Source organism: Chanos chanos, chromosome 7 (assembly GCF_902362185.1).
Source record: "Chanos chanos chromosome 7, fChaCha1.1, whole genome shotgun sequence".
NCBI classification, from domain to species: Eukaryota; Metazoa; Chordata; class Actinopteri; order Gonorynchiformes; family Chanidae; genus Chanos; species Chanos chanos.
Genome location: NC_044501.1, coordinates 48,888,723 through 48,909,213, shown reverse-complemented (window position 1 = coordinate 48,909,213; position 20,491 = coordinate 48,888,723). Strand labels below are relative to the sequence as shown.

The following is a 20,491-nucleotide window of genomic DNA, read 5'->3' as shown; positions in this document are numbered from 1 at the left end:
CACACTGATACCTGAACACATACACCACACACAGTGATACCTTAACAATCACTACACACACTGATGCCATAACACACATTACACACACTGATTCCTTAACACACACTACACACGGTGATACCATAACACACACACTACACACACAGATACCTTAACACATGTACTACACACTGACACCTTAACGCACACTAATGCACACACATACAAACCTACACACGCTCATATGCGCACACGCGCACACACACACACACACACACACACACACACACACATACACAAAGAGTTGCTAAAAAGAACCATCTGCAGTGGTCATGACAATTTTGCTACAATGACAATCAGGGAGTTATCACCAAGGTTACACTTACCACGGCAACTTTGGCTCCGAAGCCCATGACTTCTCTCCAGGCGTAGCACAACACATGCGGTAGGTAGAGGACGAAGAAGATCAGGCCCCCACAGGCGGCCGCGAGATTCGCCCGAGAGAAAAACACACTAATGAAGAAGCACTGCATGATGGTCGCTATGCAGAAAACCAGCAGGAAGACAAAAATAACGGAGGGATCGCTGTACTTCAGAATGCTCCCATACTGTCCAGAAAGAGAGAGAGAAGATGAAAGCATGACACGCCCTTTAGCAATCCATCAGAATAGAAAAAAACAAGATTAGGAATTTAATGAGACACACTGGAAAAACACCAGACTGAACTGTGACATGAAATGTGAATACAAGGCAGAGGCTGAGAGAAAGACTGGGTTTGACTGAAGCTGTGATTGGTTGATTGACTGATTGGTTGATTGATTGGTTGGTTGGTTGATTGATTTTGCTGTGGTGATTGGATAAATGTGATATAGGGGTCAAGGGAGATGAGAAAACGTGATGAGTGTGTTGCATGTGCTCTCACTGAGCATGCTCAGACACACATGTCAGAACATCATTACAAAGAGAGGCGCGTTCTCCTCTCTAAATGGCTGAAGAACAGTCTCTCAACTGGAATCAAAGAGCTGAGACTCTTTAAGACCAGTAAACCCAGTGTGTTCATTGAATGGGATTCCTGGTGTGTCAGCTCACCTTTCAGATGTAGCGTAATCAGACTTTGGTTGGTTCCTTTATCTATCCTTCAGGTCAAAACCAAAGTGCTCTCATATCTGCCCTCCACTGTTCAAAATGGAGCCTCCTCACTTCGTGATGTTCAGATTTGACTTTCTACTGAATTCAAATCTGAATCCTTGCTGAAACTGATATCAGTGTCAATCTGAATCTGACTCACTGCTGTATCTGAAATTGCTGAATCAGAATGATTCAGGGGGCTCAGGTGGTGCAGCAGGAAATGATATGAGCCCAGTGACCGGGGTTCAGTTCCCGGTCCTGCTGGTTCTGACTTGCCCAGGGAATTTGCGCAAACACAGATGATGGCGTTTGTGGGTGGGAGGCTGGTGAATGAATGTCTCCCCATCACTGTGTAACGACCATCATGTCGATCAGGGGAACAAGGCGTGAACCTCCACACATCTGGTTTCCTGGAGAAGTTCACCGTGGGCTTGTGTAAAGGGGCAGGCATCAGCTCCACACGCATCAGAGGAAACATGAGATACATCACGGCCCTCTGAGGCTGGCAAGGGGTGGGGCATGCCACAGGGGACCAGAAATATAAGTTGCTGGCCATTAACAAACCCCTCCCCCCAAAACTGAATCAAGTGCAATCAAGTGTGAATCACCTTCAGGATGAGTGTTAACAGGACAGCACTGAGGATCAGAGGAAGCACACTGGTGATGGTCCAGCTCAGCCAGTAGGTGGAGCTGTGGAGCCCCATCATTCTCAGTGTCTCCTTCAGACGAGCTTCCTTCTCCTGAACCACACCCTTTACAATCATGGCCACAGAATAGATCCACGCCAGAGTCAGGTAGAGGGGCAGGGACCTAGCCAGAGAACGCAGGAACCTACACGCATGCACACGCACACACACACACACACACATACACACACACGCACACACGCACACACACACGCACACACACACACAGACACACACACACACACACACACACATGCACACACACGTACGCACACACGCACACACACACACACACACGCATGCATGCACGCACATGCACGCATGCGCACACACGCACACGCACGCACGCACACACACGTACACACGCACACACACACACACACACACACATATATATATAATTGTACACATATCTTAGTAGGGAGTTCTGATTGACTTGTCCTTATAAAACCACCATTTGTCAGATGTTTACATCGTCACAGGGACGTTTGGTCCACATAACGTAACAGAATCATGGTACACATGCACACACACACACACACACACACACACACACACAATGCTAAACATGTTGTTATCGCAGTCATTACAATGTGTGACAACAGGCCTGTATTCTTACCATGGAATACGTTTAATTGCAAGAAGAAGTAAAAAAAAAACCCCTCAGAATTATTCTCTAAAAGAGTAGTCTGAGCAGTTAGCATAATTAAACACATAAATAATTAAATACATAAATAATTCAATAATTAAATATATAAATAATTACATATATAAATATATAAATAATTAAGTATATTTCAGTGTCTCCAACAGGAAACGAAAACAGTGGAACACCACAAACTTCACCATTCCATTTCTCCTGCTCCGCCCATCCCTAAAGCGCAAAGACAGAACATCAGCCTGGACCATGAAGATCCCGAAGAGAGGGGAGAGGAGAGGCACGGCGTAAGGGAGAGATTTCAGTAAAGCCATTTCCAGGTCAAATCAGCCAGGTTTACAGGAATTACATTTCATTCACTTCATGCTTCATTTGGTTCAATTTGCTGCTCGACTTTTGCTTTGATTACTGAAAGTCAAAAATGAAGACACCGTGCCACAAAACATTGTTTTTTTGTTTGTTTGTTTTGAAGAGAAACAGAGTAGGTTAGTGCTTTGGAATTCATTAATTAAACTAATGAGGATGCCAATGAGGTCACCACACGCTGAAAACTCACAGGAAATAAAGAAGCCCTCATAGACTTTGTTAATCACCTTAATTCATAACTTCATTAACTGGCAGATAAATTATTAGCGACTCCATGACATCATACACACAGATTAAACATTAAGTGTTGAGAACTGTTCTTAGAACATCATGGGTAAAACCCTAAAGAGAAACCCATCTGGACTATTTGTGTACAGCTTTACATCACTAAGTAAGTCATGTTTTTCCCCCCCAAGAACATCAAATACATCACTGCCTGTCCCTCTCTTCTCCTGCAGTGCAACATCACTCAGGAGAAATGTTTCAAATGAAAAACCTAAATCTCACCTTTAACCTCTAAACCCGCTCGACCCTGATCTCCCCTTTGACCTCAGCCATACCTGAGCTGTGTGTTGTAAATGAGGAGTTAGCTCGGATGACAACTGACAATGCTTTGTGGAACGTGTGTTTGCAGGCGGCGGTCTGGTGTTGTCATGGTTACCAACCTTCACCATAACTGTAATAAGAGCACAGGGCACAGTCAGCAGAATCAAGTTCTCCATGAACCCAGCCAACCAGAGGGCAGAGTTACGGACTCCAACAGCCCGCAGAACCTCCTTCAGCCGCAGTTCCTTCTCCAGAACCAGGCTTTTAATGGTCTGGCAAACCGTGTACATGAAGGCCAGCACAAGGAACATGGGTAGCATGGCCCCGATACTGGAGATGAAACTGGGAGATACAGGGAAAGTACTGGTGAATATTTTCAGATCGAACAGAATTGGTGGGGGAGTGATGACAATCCGTGGAGAACTGGCTGGTGTTGAAAAATCTGTATGGATTATGTAAAGAGTTTACTCCACCAGATTAAGTATAGTTCTGAAAGGACTACAGAAGAACGCCCTCTATTGACTAACAGTGGAAATCCAGGTGTTCACTGCACTGTCTGAAATTATAGGACAGTTTGCACTAAAAAATTCAGCACTCTCTCTCTCTGTGCGTGCATGTTTGTGTGTGTGAGTGTGAGTGTGTGTGTGTGGGTGCGTGTGCGTGTGTGTGTGTGCGTGTGTGTCTCTGGGAAGAGTGTGTGTGTGTGTGTGTGTGTGTCTGTGGGAAGAGTGTGTTTGCTGATTTGCTTATGTACACTTGCTTATTTGCATTGGTCCATATTGTGTCCTTGTCTGCTCTATATTTCAGTACTTTTTCTGACCACGACTGTGAAAGTGCCACACATTTCGGCCCATTTATCTTCATATTTCTGAGTAAGGGGCTCAGTGTCCCTCTGTGTGACCTCTGTGCTGTGTGAGTGGACCAGCACTACAGGATCCCTGACTGTCACCCTTAAAATGGATGGACTGCCACTCTCAGGGCTGCACAACTGAACACTGAAAGCTTTTATAGATCACTTGACATTATTTTGGTTGGTTTTTTTCAGAGAGCAACCACCACAAACACGATGAACTGAATCAGTATGGCCATTTAGCTTCATATATCACAGTCCAGCTGATGTCTGATTGGATGCTGTTATGATACAATGGGACTATATTACATCACCTTTCATAAGGTCACTCAAATGTCATATCAATTTCTTTCTCTCAGCCTGCCAGCACTAAAACCAAGCACCGTCTTTGTTTTATTAGACCACAGGGCAAATCGATCAGCCTTGTTTGACCAAGTACAGATTTCATGTATCAATTATGTTTATGGACCTTAAACAAAGATCATTAAACACCTGCAAAGCACAGCTGAAAAAGACCTGCATTTGTCAGTAAAAGAGAATCTCTCTTTACAAAGCACCGGACATAAAGAGTTCATCAAAACTAAAACCACGTTGCTTGTACTCTCAGCTAATCTCAGTGAGGTAGTGACACACCGACAGAACAGAGAGAGTGGAGAAGGTCTTTTAGCCCAAACTAACTGATCTAAAGAAAGGGAAATGCTCTTGTTCACTGATAATAGTTACAATCGTCTTCAACTCTAAGACACATCGTCTCAAGTTTGTCAAATAAGCCACTTGACTGGAAAATTCTGATAGTGGGTGTGTCTTAGGAAAGACTGACCCCTGCTAGGCCCTGCCAATCAAACACATCACACACCATTCACCACTCCCACACTCACAACTACTGCACGCATGCACTACACACACACACACTCTGTCGGCGCCATGAAGGGAATGACTAAGTTGAGTATTCTGAGATGGATCCTGGCAGTGATTTTGATAGTGGAGGGAGAACACTTACATCCTCCACACTCCAGTGTCATGTGAGAGGTGTGGGCTACGGGCCCTATCCGACAGCCGGCGCAATGCGGCACGAACCCAACCCAAGGCGAAAGTGTCATCGTTAGTTTCAAACCGGCACGGTTGTCATTTCTCCACCCAGCTACGGCAGCGGCAACAGCAACAGTAACTATGTACACGTCACGGATTAAACGTCTTAATTCATTTAAACGACTTTTCTGCCACCTCATCCCTCACCTGTCCCACAACAAAGAGGAATCCCACTGTGAATTACGCTTATCCAGGCTGTAACAGACGACTGTCACCGCCTGAATATCCTTCCAACAACACTGCTCGAATTGTCATTCAGTCGAAAACGTGTTTTCAGTAGTTTAACGTGAAAAAACGCACTGTAGGTCTACTAGAGAGGACATCTGGAGTACTGAAAATGGACTTCGAATGTTTGAATGTTACATGCTTTATCTATAGCCTGGTAAGTAAAGGAATGCCTTATTTGATTGAGAAAAAGTCCACACCCTTGTCCACAGAATATTTCATTTATTTTGGACATTTTATATCACAGAAAAGGAGGATGAGCTTGCTTTGTCTTGAGGAGCTGTCTGCTGTTTAGATTGCTTGCGCTTTCACCTGGCGCACGAGAAACTCTGTCTCCTCCTGCTAGTTTCTTGTTAATTCTGCGGCTATATTAGCAATCGGCCAAAGTGCAAGTGGAGGTGGCGTTTAAATGGGAGATGACACTCTGATTGGTTTATTGCACGTTACACCCAAACCACACCTATGAGTTCACTTACATCCCCTCAAGTACAACCCCTTCAGACCATCTGCCATACTTTGCACCCATTTTATCCTCCATTAAAATAGCAAAAGTGGCGTAACCACGCCCTAAAAGCACTTGCGCCAAGCGCATTAGCCCGTGTGCTTCAGATCGTTACAACAGAGCCCTATGTGTGTGGTGCAGTGTGAGAGATGAAGGCTGTGTGTGTGGTGCAGTGTGACAGATGTAGACTGTGTGTGTGGTGCAGTGTGAGAGATGTAGACTGTGTGTGTGGTGCAGTGTAGGAGATGTAGACTGTGTGTGTAGTGCAGTGTGAGAGATGTTGACTATGTGTGTGGTGCAGTGTGAGAGATGTAGACTATGTGTGTGGTGCAGTGTGAGAGATGTAGACTGTGTGTGTGGTGCAGTGTGAGAGATGTAGACTGTGTGTGTGGTGCAGTGTGAGAGATGTAGACTGTGTGTGTGGTGCAGTGTGAGAGATGTAGACTGTGTGTGTGGTGCAGTGTGAGAGATGTAGACTATGTGTGTGGTGCAGTGTGAGAGATGTAGACTGTGTGTGTGGTGCAGTGTGAGAGATGTAGACTGTGTGTGTGTGGTGCAGTGTGAGAGATGTAGACTATGTGTGTGGTGCAGTGTGAGAGATGTAGGCTGTGTGTGTAGTGCAGTGTGAGAGATGTAGACTATGTGTGTGGTGCAGTGTGAGAGATGTAGACTGTGTGTGTGTGGTGCAGTGTGAGAGATGTAGACTGTGTGTGTGGTGCAGTGTGAGAGATGTAGACTATGTGTGTGGTGCAGTGTGAGAGATGTAGACTATGTGTGTGGTGCAGTGTGAGAGATGTAGGCTGTGTGTGTAGTGCAGTGTGAGAGATGTAGACTATGTGTGTGGTGCAGTGTGAGAGATGTAGGCTGTGTGTGTGTGGTGCAGTGTGAGAGATGTAGACTATGTGTGTGGTGCAGTGTGAGAGATGTAGACTATGTGTGTGGTGCAGTGTAGGAGATGTAGGCTGTGTGTGTGGTGCAGTGTGAGAGATGTAGACTGTGTGTGTAGTGCAGTGTGAGAGATGTTGACTATGTGTGTGGTGCAGTGTGAGAGATGTAGACTGTGTGTGTGGTGCAGTGTGAGAGATGTAGACTGTGTGTGTGTGGTGCAGTGTGAGAGATGTAGGCTGTGTGTGTGGTGCAGTGTGACAGATGTAGACTGTGTGTGTGGTGCAGTGTGAGAGATGTAGACTGTGTGTGTGGTGCAGTGTGAGAGATGTAGACTGTGTGTGTGGTGCAGTGTGAGAGATGTAAACTATGTGTGTGGTGCAGTGTGAGAGATGTAGACTGTGTGTGTGGTGCAGTGTGAGAGATGTAGACTATGTGTGTAGTGCAGTGTGAGAGATGTAGACTATGTGTGTGGTGCAGTGTGAGAGATGTAGACTGTGTGTGTGGTGCAGTGTGAGAGATGTAGACTATGCGTGTGGTGCAGTGTGTATGATATGTATGTATCTGTCATAATCAGCTAACTTCACTGCAGTTATAAATAGGAATGCAGTCTGAAGTTTGCATATTACTCATGTCTCCATGATGATCATGCTACAGTGAATGACAGGCTGTTGAGTATTCAGCTTGACCCTTACATAACTGATTAAGTCTACACGACAGAATGGATATCTTAACGTCACTATAACTTTTTACTTTACACTGCAGCATGCGCGTATTCACTCAACCGATTAAGTTTACACACCAGCTGTGTGCTTGTGTGAGAGAATGAGGGGGGAAGAGAGAGAGAGAGAGAGAGAGAGTGAATGAGTGTAGTTTACAGAGAGGTGGGGTCACTAATGCATGGTGCAGGATGTGTTTGGGAACTCACGCGTCATCCGTGTAGCAGGGGTACGGCATCTGTTGTAGGTACACACCCAGGGGCTGTGAGCTGTTACCATGAATTCGTATTATAGCATGATCAAGCATGTCCTGTAGATAGACAAACCCTCCCCACACATAACGCAGGTCATTCACTGGATTATCACGAGCTGATGGATACCATGACCTAAAGAAACACACACACACATACACACACACACATACAAATCACCAACCGTGGTATTGTTTTTGTTTGTGTTTTGTGGGTTTGTTGTTTTGTTGGTCTGTGGTTTTATGTTTTCTACTCAGTGCTGTCAAATGTAGCACTAGTTTTAACCTGTGCAAATTAATATAAAGTTTGTCGAAACATTAGATTCTCATTCCCCCGTGTAACCATTCTCAGGTGTTCTACTGATATCTTTGGATCTGTCTCTATTGTGATGCCCTTTCCTGGTGCGAGTTGGTGACTGTTGGTTGTCAAGTTCATTGGTGACATCATGTCTTGTCCGTTTTCCGTTTCCTTATGCTAATGACGAGGGTGATACACTGAAATATGAGCTCCGGTCATTGTCATATTAAAAATGTCTTCATATCTTATAATCATTGTCTAACTGTATAAACAACTTTATGCACATGTATGCATTATGCTAAGTAGAGATCAAGCTCTGTAAGGTATTTTGTCTTGCTTCATTTATCAAACATATTATTGCTAGTTACTTGGAACGCCGTGAGGGTTAGCCATAGAATGTTAGCCTTGACAGCTAATGAAGCGTGAAATGGCCGTTGTGAGAAAGTGAGACAATACAGCGATGGTGTTGTATTTTATGCACTGGAGCTGTGTTACATTATTGTGCTGTAAATTAACAACGTACTTATGCTGTTTTATTGCAAGGTATGTTAAACTGGATTGTATATGTGTGTTTGAAATGTATGTTAAACTGGATTGTATATGTGTGTTTGAAATGTATGTTAAACTGGATTGTATATGTGTGTTTGAAATGTATGTTAAACTGGATTGTATATGTGTGTTTGAAATGTATTTTTAGCTAGGTAGTTCTAGTATTCCAAGCTAGCGAAGTGGTTACTGTATTTTGAGCTTTACCAGGTAATGTGATATTGTTACTAAAGACAATATGGGTTCTAGCGATACGTGTAACTGTACTGTGTAGCATTAAATCTATACGATCATGAATTTAATATGTCATATGTGAACTATATTAGGACTGCCCCTTATTAGTTGACTAAACCGTTAATTGATGAGAAGAGTCTTAGTTGACCAAACTTTCATTGGTCAGTTAGTCGCGAGAAAAAAAAAAAAACATGTCGAGCTCTATTCGGGAGCTGCGCCTTGTAGTTATTAGACTATGTCGGACAGGAAACCATTCAAAGTGTGGGATCATTTCAAACGCATAAAGGACGACCCCAAGAGGGTTACATGCCAACTCTGCAAAGATTTGCCTTTCATTCGTTGACCTCATGGCCTATCATCTGAAACATGGAAGTAGCCTAACGTTATTATTCCATTATGCTAAATAATTAATGGCCTAATTGTGTGGCGGCCTGGGAGAACCCATCAGATGTCTCAGCCACTCAGATACTTCAATCCCTATACTTTACCATGGTGTATACAGCTTTAAATATACTATACTTTACCATGGTGTATACAGCTTTAAATATACTATACTTATATATCGGCTTTCTAACGCTCATTTGCATGTCGCGTCAATGCTATCATGTCACCGTGTGGGTCAATTAATTTGGAGTGGGCGCCGTGGTATCGGGGCTGGGGGGATCTATCAAGTAGCGCATCTAACTTTGTACAGTACTAATGCAATTAGTAAAATCAGTCATGCTACGAAATGCCACCAGATAAACCACAATTCATTCATAATACGGTGAATATATAGTTTCACAGACATACTTAGATGTACACAGACATACACGGACAGGTCACCTTTTTGTTTGCCCTGATATTTCTCTTTTAAGTGTTTCAGTCTGCTGTAGATTTATTTATTCGTTTGTTTATATAATTTATGTTTATTGACATTTTAAAAAGAAATGAAAATAGTTTTTCAATTTAATTTTTTAACAGAAGGCTGTTTGTTATTTATATTTTGTTTTATATGTTATTCTGTTGGTGTTACAACTTCATAAGTTGTGTGATATACACTGTGTTGAAATAAATTAACAAAACGTTCAGTCTACTTGCTGGTTGTTTCGACACACTCAGAATCATTACCGCTTTTGCCGTGAGCGTTGTTGTTAACAGGTGGCTTGTTTCGTGCATGTGCTTGTAAAATTTACATTTGAAAGGCTGATTATTACAGTTTAGTATTTCTCTGTAATGTAGAACAGTATTAACAATGGTACTCTCTCAGCCCTGGAACTCAAACCATTTTCTGATGCCCCCCAAAATATATATTTAAATAATTAAATTAATATCATAAACGTGCGACAATTAGTCGACTAATGGCTTGAACTAAAGACTATTAGTCACCTAGGAAGATCTTTAGTAGGATGTAGCCCTGAACTATCTGTACATCTCACCCCATTTCCTCGTGCTGGTGATGAGTGTGCAGCGGGAGACGTGTTACACTATTGTGTTGTAAACTGACAACCTTTTAACACTGTTTTATAGCGCTAAGAAAACGCGCTGTGAACTCAGTCCATCCTGTCTGCCTGTGATTCCTGCGAGAGTAGCTTCGGTGAGGAACGAGGGCTTACACAAGCAGTAGGATATTTTGATATTACCATTATGACACAAACAAGATATTGTCACTATAACGTTTTCATCACATTAATGCATATCATGAAGGAGAGAGAGAGAGAGAGAGAGAGAGAAGGAAAGAGAGAATGGCTGATTTTTATTAACCTCTCTTTGATTTTATCAGTCCTCTCCACATCTTCAACGTCCATACGGATCTTGTATTTGACAAGTTTTGGTAGGTGAGTGGAACTGGGCTCCAGGTCTGTGAAAACTATAGCAGCCCAGAAACTCTGATTCTCCAACAGCTCCAGGGCCCTCTCCACCAGCTCCTTCTCACTGGGCACAGCTTCAAACTTATTCAGGTTCATGCACTGTTCAATACACACACACACACACACATGCACACACGCACACACATAGTGACAATGTTTAGTTGTTTAGTTTGGAGGAGTATAGTGGCTCTGTGCTAAATGTTTTTTGGTTTTTATTTACAGGAGAAAGAGAAAGAGGAAGAATGAGAGTCATGATGAGACGACGGAGGAGAAGATCCTTCACAATGATGGAGAAAACATCTTTTTGGTCCTGGTCCATGTTTAAACGTCACATGGCTGACACATACATAAATCTCATTTAAACACTCACCAACTGCTTTATTAGAAACACCTGCTTTAGTTTACAGTTAGAGACTATGACTCATCTGTTACCACACAAAGTTAGTGTAGCCATCCTCTAGTCTTTCATCAGTAACCACAGGCCCACTGATGACAGGCTACCTTTTGGTGGTGGACCACTCTAAATCCAGCAGTGACACTAACATGTGTAAATACACCAGCAGTGCTGCTATGCCTGATACACTCATACTGGCATGATTCCCATCGCTGTGTTACGACCACATCTCTACAGCATCACTGCAACATCGTTACAATATCACTACGATATCACTACTATGTCACTATGGTATCACTACCGTATTACTACTGTATCACTATAATATCACTACAACATCGTTACAGTATCACTACAGTATCACTACTATGTCACTGTGATATCGCTACCATATAACTACCACATCACTACAATGTGACTACCATATCACTGCAATATCACTATAATATCGCCACAATATCACTATAATATCACTACAATATCACTGTAATATCGCTACAATATCACTATAATATCACTACAATAACACTATAATATCGCTACAATATCACTATGATATCACTACAGTGTCACTATAATATCACTACAATATCACTATAATATCGCTACAATATCACTATAATATCACTACAGTATCACTATAATGTCACTACAAATATCACTATGATACCGCTACAGTATCACTATAATATCACTATAATATTGCTACAGTATTACTGTAATATCGCTACAGTATCACTGTAATATCACTATAATATCACTATAATATCGCTACAATATCACTATAATATTGCTACAGTATCACTATAATATCACTACCACGTCACTGCTGTGTCGGTGTTACTGCTGTGTTGAGAATGATCTGACACTCAAATCATATCCGGTCGACAGTGGTCCTGTGATCAGAAACCGTCCACTGATGACGGTGCTGACAAACTGTGGATGGCAATAGATGGGCTGCAGTCTGTAACTGGACACTTATACAGCATACTGTACCTGTGAGGTGGTTCTACCTCATTAAGTGGAGAGTGAGCCTAGATTCAGCGTAGGAGTTTCTAATAGAGGGGACAGTGTATGTATGGTGAAATGTGTTATTATTGTGTGTAACCTGATGTGTGTTATATGATGTCTGTAACATATCTTTTGATGACAGGGATCTCATCTTGTCGCATATGTTCTTGGGTTTGTGGTATTAAGCATGCTCTAATCAAGGTCCAAGTTCTAGCTAGGTTGTAGCAGTGTTCATAAGTTTTTGTTTATGGGGTTCTAGCTGTGTTCCAATGCCAGCCAGACTCCTGGTTCAGACACTTGTCATCTTTAAACTCGATGACTGCAACTCTTTCCTGGCAGGTCTACCAGCATGTGCTACCAAACTCCACCAGATGATTAAAGATGTTGCTGCACATCTGGACCTCAATTAACCGATGCTTGTATGTGGCACACCCTTCCTGCATCTTCCTCCACTGACCCCCTTGCAATCTTCAAGAAGCACCTTAAAACTCACCCTTTACACGAAACTCTTATCTCCTCAAGTCACTAACTAAACCATCATTCTATACTCGACCCCTACTTACTGCGCCAACAACTCTAATGTTCCAGTGTATGATGTACACTTCACTGCACTTCCTTACTATTACCATAAACGTACACATTTACGGATCCATGGGCACTGACTCTATTTACAGCATAGATTAATCTGGGATTTAATTATGATACTCGGCAAGCTAACCTGCTTTTAGTTCAATCTCTTACTTTTCTTTAACTTACTTGTGTGTGTATCTGTCCTGATACTGAACTTAGCAGTGGCACTTAAACAACACTCAGCTCCTCGGTGGTTATTTGCCTGGTTTTGTATTGTGTCTGTACTGGAAGTCACTTTGGATAAAAGTGTCTGCAAAATGAATAAACGTAAATGTAACTGTGTTCCACGTGTTCTAGACTGTTGAGTTCTAGCTGTGCTCTAAGCATGTTCCACATGTTCTAGACTGTTGAGTTCTAGCTGTGCTCTAAGCATGTTCCATGTGTTCTAGACTGTGGGTTTCTGGCTATGTTCTAACTGTGTTCCACGTGTTCTTGATTCTGGGGTTCTGGCTGTGTGTCTCTGACCTATTTTCACATGTTTGAGCCCTGGATGAGCATGCTGATCCACATTGCATGATTTATCTCTCTACTTCTGAGACAGGGAAAGCACAACACATTTTTCATCCCTGTAATTTCCCATTTCACAAACAGACAACCAAACTGGCTGAGGAGATGCTGGTCACGTGAGTGATTTGAGAGTAAACACACAAACAAAAACAAATACTCAAAGAAAAGAAAAGAAAAGAAAAGAAAAGAAAAGAAAAGAAAAGAAAAGAAAAGAAATCACTGAAAATGAAACAGAAGCTGTTACTCTTCCATTCGCTAAGTACATCTCACAGGTCTGTCCTCTGTTTATGGCAGCGTCTCATTCCTAGTGTCCACACCTCTGTCTGTCTCTTTCATGGGCATGTTTAAAATTCATCAGGGATCATTTTCTCAGTGAAAACCAAAGCACAGTCAGGTGTGTGTGTGAGTGTGTGTGTGTGTGAGACAGAGAGAGAGAGTATGTGTGTGAGTGTGTGTGTGCGTGTGTGTCTGTGTGTGTTTGTGTATGGGTGAGAAAAAGATAGAGAGAGAGAGTGTGTGTGTGTGTGCTCTAAACAGGGCATAGTAATATCTGTGTTTCTGAAGTGTAGTCCCTTGTGTGTCATGAGATATGTAAGGGAATGTTTCTGCAGGAGGCAGAACTGCGTCATTATAGGGCTCACTCGACATATAAAAGATATTTGGGGGGGGGGGGGGGGGGGGGGGGGGAACGGACTACCCAAAGTCTTGTTTTCAGTTTTCCTTCCTACACTCATTCAAATATTACAAACAGATCTAAACTCCAGACACTGAGAGAGAGGAAGAGAGATGGATGGATGTGAGGAAGGATAGAAGGACAGATGAATGAATGAAATGAGAGAGAGAATAGATGGATGAATGAATGACAGGACAGAGGTACGGTATAGAGTGATGGAAAAAGTGATGGAAGGAAGAGATGAATGGATAGAATATTTCCTGATGTTGAAAAACCGAGACCGACCCCAATGAAGAGCTGGAGCTGTTGGAAGATCTGGTCCGTGGAGTTGAAGACGTCACGCCAGTCGTAGTCTGGCTTTCCCTCCGGCCTGTCCTCCGGAGGTCCGTTATACAGGAAGTTAGCAAGCAGTGCTGATGTCCATCCTGTTCCGTTTAGACGCTGGTCCAAAACCGCAGCAAACACAGGATTCTTCAGTAGATCCTATAGTCGACGCGGTTACACAAGACCATTAGACAACACAACCTCACAACATGACAACACACAGTTATATAACACAGCCTCACAACACAACAACACACAGTCACATAACACAGCCTCACAATACAGTAACACACAGTTACATAACACAGCCTCACAATACAACAACACACAGACGCATAACACAGCCTCACAATACAGTAACACACAGTCACATAACACAGCCTCACAACACCACAACACACAGTCACATAACACAGCCTCACAACACCACAACACACAGTCACATAACACAGCCTCACAATACAGTAACACACAGTCACATAACACAGCCTCACAATACAGTAACACACAGTCACATAACACAGCCTCACAACAACACACAGTCACATAACACAGCCTCACAACACAACAACACACAGTCACATAACACAGCCTCACAATACAACACCACACAGTCACATAACACAGCCTCGCAATACAACACCACACAGTCACATAACACAGCCTCACAATACAACAACACACAGACACATAACACAGCCTCACAACACCACACAGTCACATAACACAGCCTCACAATACAGTAACACACAGTCACATAACACAGCCTCACAATACAACAACACCCAGTTACATAACACAGCCTCACAACACAACAACACCCAGTTACATAACACAGCCTCACAACACAACAACACCCAGTTATATAACACAGCCTCACAATACAGTAACACACAGTTACATAACACAGCCTCACAATACAACAACACCCAGTTACATAACAGCCTCACAACACAACAACACCCAGTTACATAACACAGCCTCACAACACAACAACACCCAGTTACATAACACAGCCTCACAACACAACAACACACAGACACATAACACAGCCTCACAATACAGTAACACACAGTCACATAACACAGCCTCACAATACAGTAACACACAGTCACATAACACAGCCTCACTATACAACAACACACAGTCACATAACACAGCCTCACAACACAACAACACACAGTCACATAACACAGCCTCACAATACAACAACACACAGTCACATAACACAGCCTCACAACACAACAACACACAGTCACATAACACAGCCTCACAATACAACACCACACAGTCACATAACACAGCCTCGCAATACAACACCACACAGTCACATAACACAGCCTCACAATACAACAACACACAGACACATAACACAGCCTCACAACACCACACAGTCACATAACACAGCCTCACAATACAGTAACACACAGTCACATAACACAGCCTCACAATACAACAACACACAGTCACATAACACAGCCTCACAATACAGTAACACACAGTCACATAACACAGCCTCACAATACAGTAACACACAGTCACATAACACAGCCTCACAATACAGTAACACACAGTCACATAACACAGCCTCACAACACAACAACACCCAGTCACATAACACAGCCTCACAACACAACAACACACAGTCACATAACACAGCCTCACAATACAACAACACACAGTCATATAACACAGCCTCACAATACAGTAACACACAGTCACATAACACAGCCTCACAATACAGTAACACACAGTCACATAACACAGCCTCACAATACAGTAACACACAGTCACATAACACAGCCTCACAATACAGTAACACCCAGTCACATAACACAGCCTCACAATACAGTAACACACAGTCACATAACACAGCCTCACAATACAACAACACACAGTCACATAACACAGCCTCACAACACAACAACACCCAGTTACATAACACAGCCTCACAACACAACAACACCCAGTTATATAACACAGCCTCACAATACAGTAACACACAGTTACATAACACAGCCTCACAATACAACAACACCCAGTTACATAACAGCCTCACAACACAACAACACCCAGTTACATAACACAGCCTCACAACACAACAACACCCAGTTACATAACACAGCCTCACAACACAACAACACCCAGTTATATAACACAGCCTCACAACACAACAACACCCAGTTATATAACACAGCCTCACAATACAACAACACACAGACACATAACACAGCCTCACAATACAGTAACACACAGTCACATAACACAGCCTCACAACACAACAACACACAGTCACATAACACAGCCTCACAATACAGTAACACACAGTCACATAACACACACTGCGTGAAAAGAGGTGTATTCGGCCTGGAATACTCCTGTATATTCCCGGATACTCCACAGATTATCGGCTGTATCCGGCAGTTTGCAGCTCTGTTACGCGGCATGGAAAACTCCTGAATATGTACCGTGTTTTGGGGTCTGCCTAGAGCCTTTAGTTGCCATGGTGAATAATCCCTTGGGGGTGCTTGGAAGGGAACATTTGCACTTCACACCTTGGGCCACCAGGTATCCTGCAATTGGTCAAAAGTCTTTCTTTGGATTGGTGGAGCAATGTCTTGCCCCTCCTCTAAAACCCTTCCCCATTGGTCCATTGTGGGTCCCCAGACATGAATTCATATGGTTTATATAATAATAATAATAATAATTATTATTATTATTAATAATAATAATATTATTATTATTGGTGGTGGTGTTGTTTTATCTTCATAGGTAGATTGTATAGATAGTCTGGCAAACAAAAATGAATTACACAAATTTTATTATAAATAAAGCAAATACAGTATAATATAAGGCATATAAATTGACAATTATATATATATATATAATCAATGTACAATATATAACAGAATAGAATACATTAGAACAGAATATACTGTAATATCATAGTATATAATACAAATGCTTTTGGGAGCATAAATGAAACTCTAAATGTTGAGCATTCCCAAGAACAACCCAGCTTCCGTGGTCTCTATTCTGTAGCACCCCACACAATGCAGACAACTCTGTGCTAGGCGGGAGGACCCACGCTGGCCTTCCATCCAAGATGGCGGAGTCCCCGTCAGAAATTATATCTACTGATGCGGTCCTCCATATGGCAGCCTCTTCCTCAGTTTAAAGAACACTAGCTCTGGCCTTGAGCAGATGCAAAACACAGTGAAAACAGAAATTAGATCGCTGAAAACAGCAAATGGAGAAAAAATCTAAGAACTACTAGGGAAATGATGTTTTGACTTACTCTTCTCCTCCTTTGCCTCGTTCGAGTGGTGATCCTGCCCCCCTCTTTGTTCTCTGGATTCACCCGGTAACTCTTTCGAATAGTCTCAATCGGTCTTTCAGGATGCTAGAGAGAGAAAAAAAGCGGAGGAGAAAGGAAGATTGATTAAAAGTTCGTTTAGAATTCCAAGCTATGAAACAATCGCGACGATATAGTCTACCAACAAAACACGCTGTCCTACCTTGTCCGTGGATCATATCTGTGCGTGTTGTTTTCAGCATTATGCATTCTCCGCACAGCTTCCTGTAGAAGCAAAATTAATACAACAGTTAAATTCAACCACATTAAGGGATAAAGCAGATAAAGAAATGTGAACGTATCAGAATGCGCGGCAGTCAAAGACGAAAGCCAGAAGGCTACAGAAATAAACTTACCGAAACAGAGTTATTCCCCGCTCGTCTTCTTTTCTCGGGCAGACTCCTCTTGCTCCTCTTTGATGGGACTCCATCCTGTCCAACCGCCGAATAACATTCTCCATGAACGTTTACTGCTGTTCAGACATCTTCTTAAAAATGCATTTAACGGGGACACCAGTTGTTGGTTTTCGTTCGGACTCGGCATTGGAAAAATTGGATATTCCCGGCGCACGAGTAGCCTCTCCACTCCGCTGTCCGTTCGAAAAGTTAAGTGTTCTTTTGCAAGCCATCTTCAAAATGCACACTATCGACAGAATACGGAGTACAACTTCTGTAATCCTTCTGTGACTCGCTTCTCCTTACCTTACTACAGGTAACCCCTTCCCCAAAGCAAATTTCGCGCTGCAGTTGCACACAATGCTATTGGTTACTGTCACCCTACGCCATGCACGCACAGAAAACTGATTGGGCAGGACTCAACCTTAGATTCTAAGTGGGTGGTTTGAAAACGGGGCGCGTCCTCCTACTGAGGAGAAACATTCCGAACAAACAAGCGAGAATCAACAACAAAAACTCCTATGCCCTGTAAACTTTTTTTTTTTAAAGTCCTGTATCCTTTGTCCCGCATCCCTCATACTGAGATAATGTCCCGCATTTTCGCTGGTCGTTTGGTTTTTAACTGTCAGAAATAAAAAATATATGGATCCATTATTTTACCCGCCCGCACATGAGCATAGTTTCTAATCTATTTAATAGCGCTATGTCAAAAGCAGTGAAAATGCAACATAGGCGAGTTTTTTTTAAAAGCCTTGCTTTCGCCCAATGGCTGAGAGGAGAGCGCTGAGGGCGGTCATCAAGAGTCTGTGGCGGCTGTCAATCAAACTGTGCAGCTGTGGGGCCGACGAATTTCTTTGCTACGTCACAAAAACCAAACTTAGTAAAACTTTACAGATATGAAGATAAACGCTGTCAGTCGACGTCATGGTCAAAAAGAAAGGGAAAAGTTCTTTTATCCCTTCTGACCATGCTTCTCATCCAATAGAGATTTTGGCTTGATATAAAGATTTTCATTGAAATGGTTTTTTTAATGTAATATTTTATTTTGAGCCTTATTCATTCTTATAGTTGGATTTGGTCAGGGGTTTAACTTGAAAGACTTGAGCTTTATGATGCCTGCTGCTTTGCTTAAGTACAGTTGCCTTTGATGGGCCTGTAATGGCCAATGCATGTTGGATGTCTACCAATACAAGTGTATACAAGTGTTTCTTATACAGTTAGACTGACATTATATCTAAGTTTTACATCATCTCTCAGCATTAGTAACATGTCCCATATTGTCCCACACAAACTTACTACTTGTCCCCCATTTGGTCTGTTTGCATCTGGTCACCCTGTACCTTTGACCCCAAGTAAAGGACAGTTGCATAACCATCAAATATGTAATTAATGAACCTCTCATTTAGACTTTTTTTAAATTATGTTTTCAGTGTGTTTTTGTATGCTCCATTTGAAGTGTCCATTGTAATTTAGCTGCACGACAGAGCAATGACATTAAAGGCTACATGGGCCTACCACTGCTATATTATACACCATGCAACACCTAAGAAGTTTGTGTGGTTATCAAAATATCGGCTAAATATTACATATAGGCTAACTGAAAAGTTACAGTGAGGAAGGGGGGCAGGCTTCTATACCCAGTCCCACCTAGACCACTGACTGTTATTAGCATTTGAAAGGCCAAGCCATCAGCTAACGACTGTGGTCACGCGGATGCCTGAAAACTGCCGTCTAACAGCTGTATTCGGACATTTGCGGGAGTTTTCAGGTCCACATGACAAAGTTCTGCGGGCATCCGAATACCTCCGGAAAACAGCAGGTTTAGCGGAAGTTTACTTTGTCCGGATATTTCCGAATACACCACTTTTCACGCAGTGACAGCCTCACAATACAGTAACACACAGTCACATAACACAGCCTCACAATACAACAACACACAGTCACATAACACAGCCTCACAATACAACAACACACAGTCACATAACACAGCCTCACAACACAACAACACACAGTCACATAACACAGCCTCACAATACAACACCACACAGTCACATAACACAGCCTCGCAATACAACACCACACAGTCACATAACACAGCCTCACAATACAACAACACACAGACACATAACACAGCCTCACAACACCACACAGTCACATAACACAGCCTCACAATACAGTAACACACAGTCACATAACACAGCCTCACAATACAACAACACACAGTCACATAACACAGCCTCACAATACAGTAACACACAGTCACATAACACAGCCTCACAATACAGTAACACACAGTTACATAACACAGCCTCACAATACAGTAACACACAGTCACATAACACAGCCTCACAACACAACAACACCCAGTCACATAACACAGCCTCACAACAC

At 42.6% G+C, this 20,491-nt stretch overlaps 1 protein-coding gene across 1 annotated transcript in view; it reads right to left on the bottom strand.

Moving 5' to 3' along the window:
• LOC115817135 (phospholipid-transporting ATPase ABCA1) overlaps positions 1–20,491 on the bottom strand; it is a 146,106-nt gene that overhangs the window by 78,191 nt on the left and 47,424 nt on the right. Inside the window, exons 12-16 of the mRNA XM_030780379.1 lie at positions 14,312–14,509; positions 10,705–10,910; positions 7,843–8,019; positions 3,483–3,705; positions 366–587 (exon numbers count right to left, since the gene is read on the bottom strand). Of these exons, the coding sequence (XP_030636239.1) occupies positions 366–587; positions 3,483–3,705; positions 7,843–8,019; positions 10,705–10,910; positions 14,312–14,509 (1,026 nt within the window). The remainder of the gene's footprint in view (positions 1–365; positions 588–3,482; positions 3,706–7,842; positions 8,020–10,704; positions 10,911–14,311; positions 14,510–20,491) is intronic.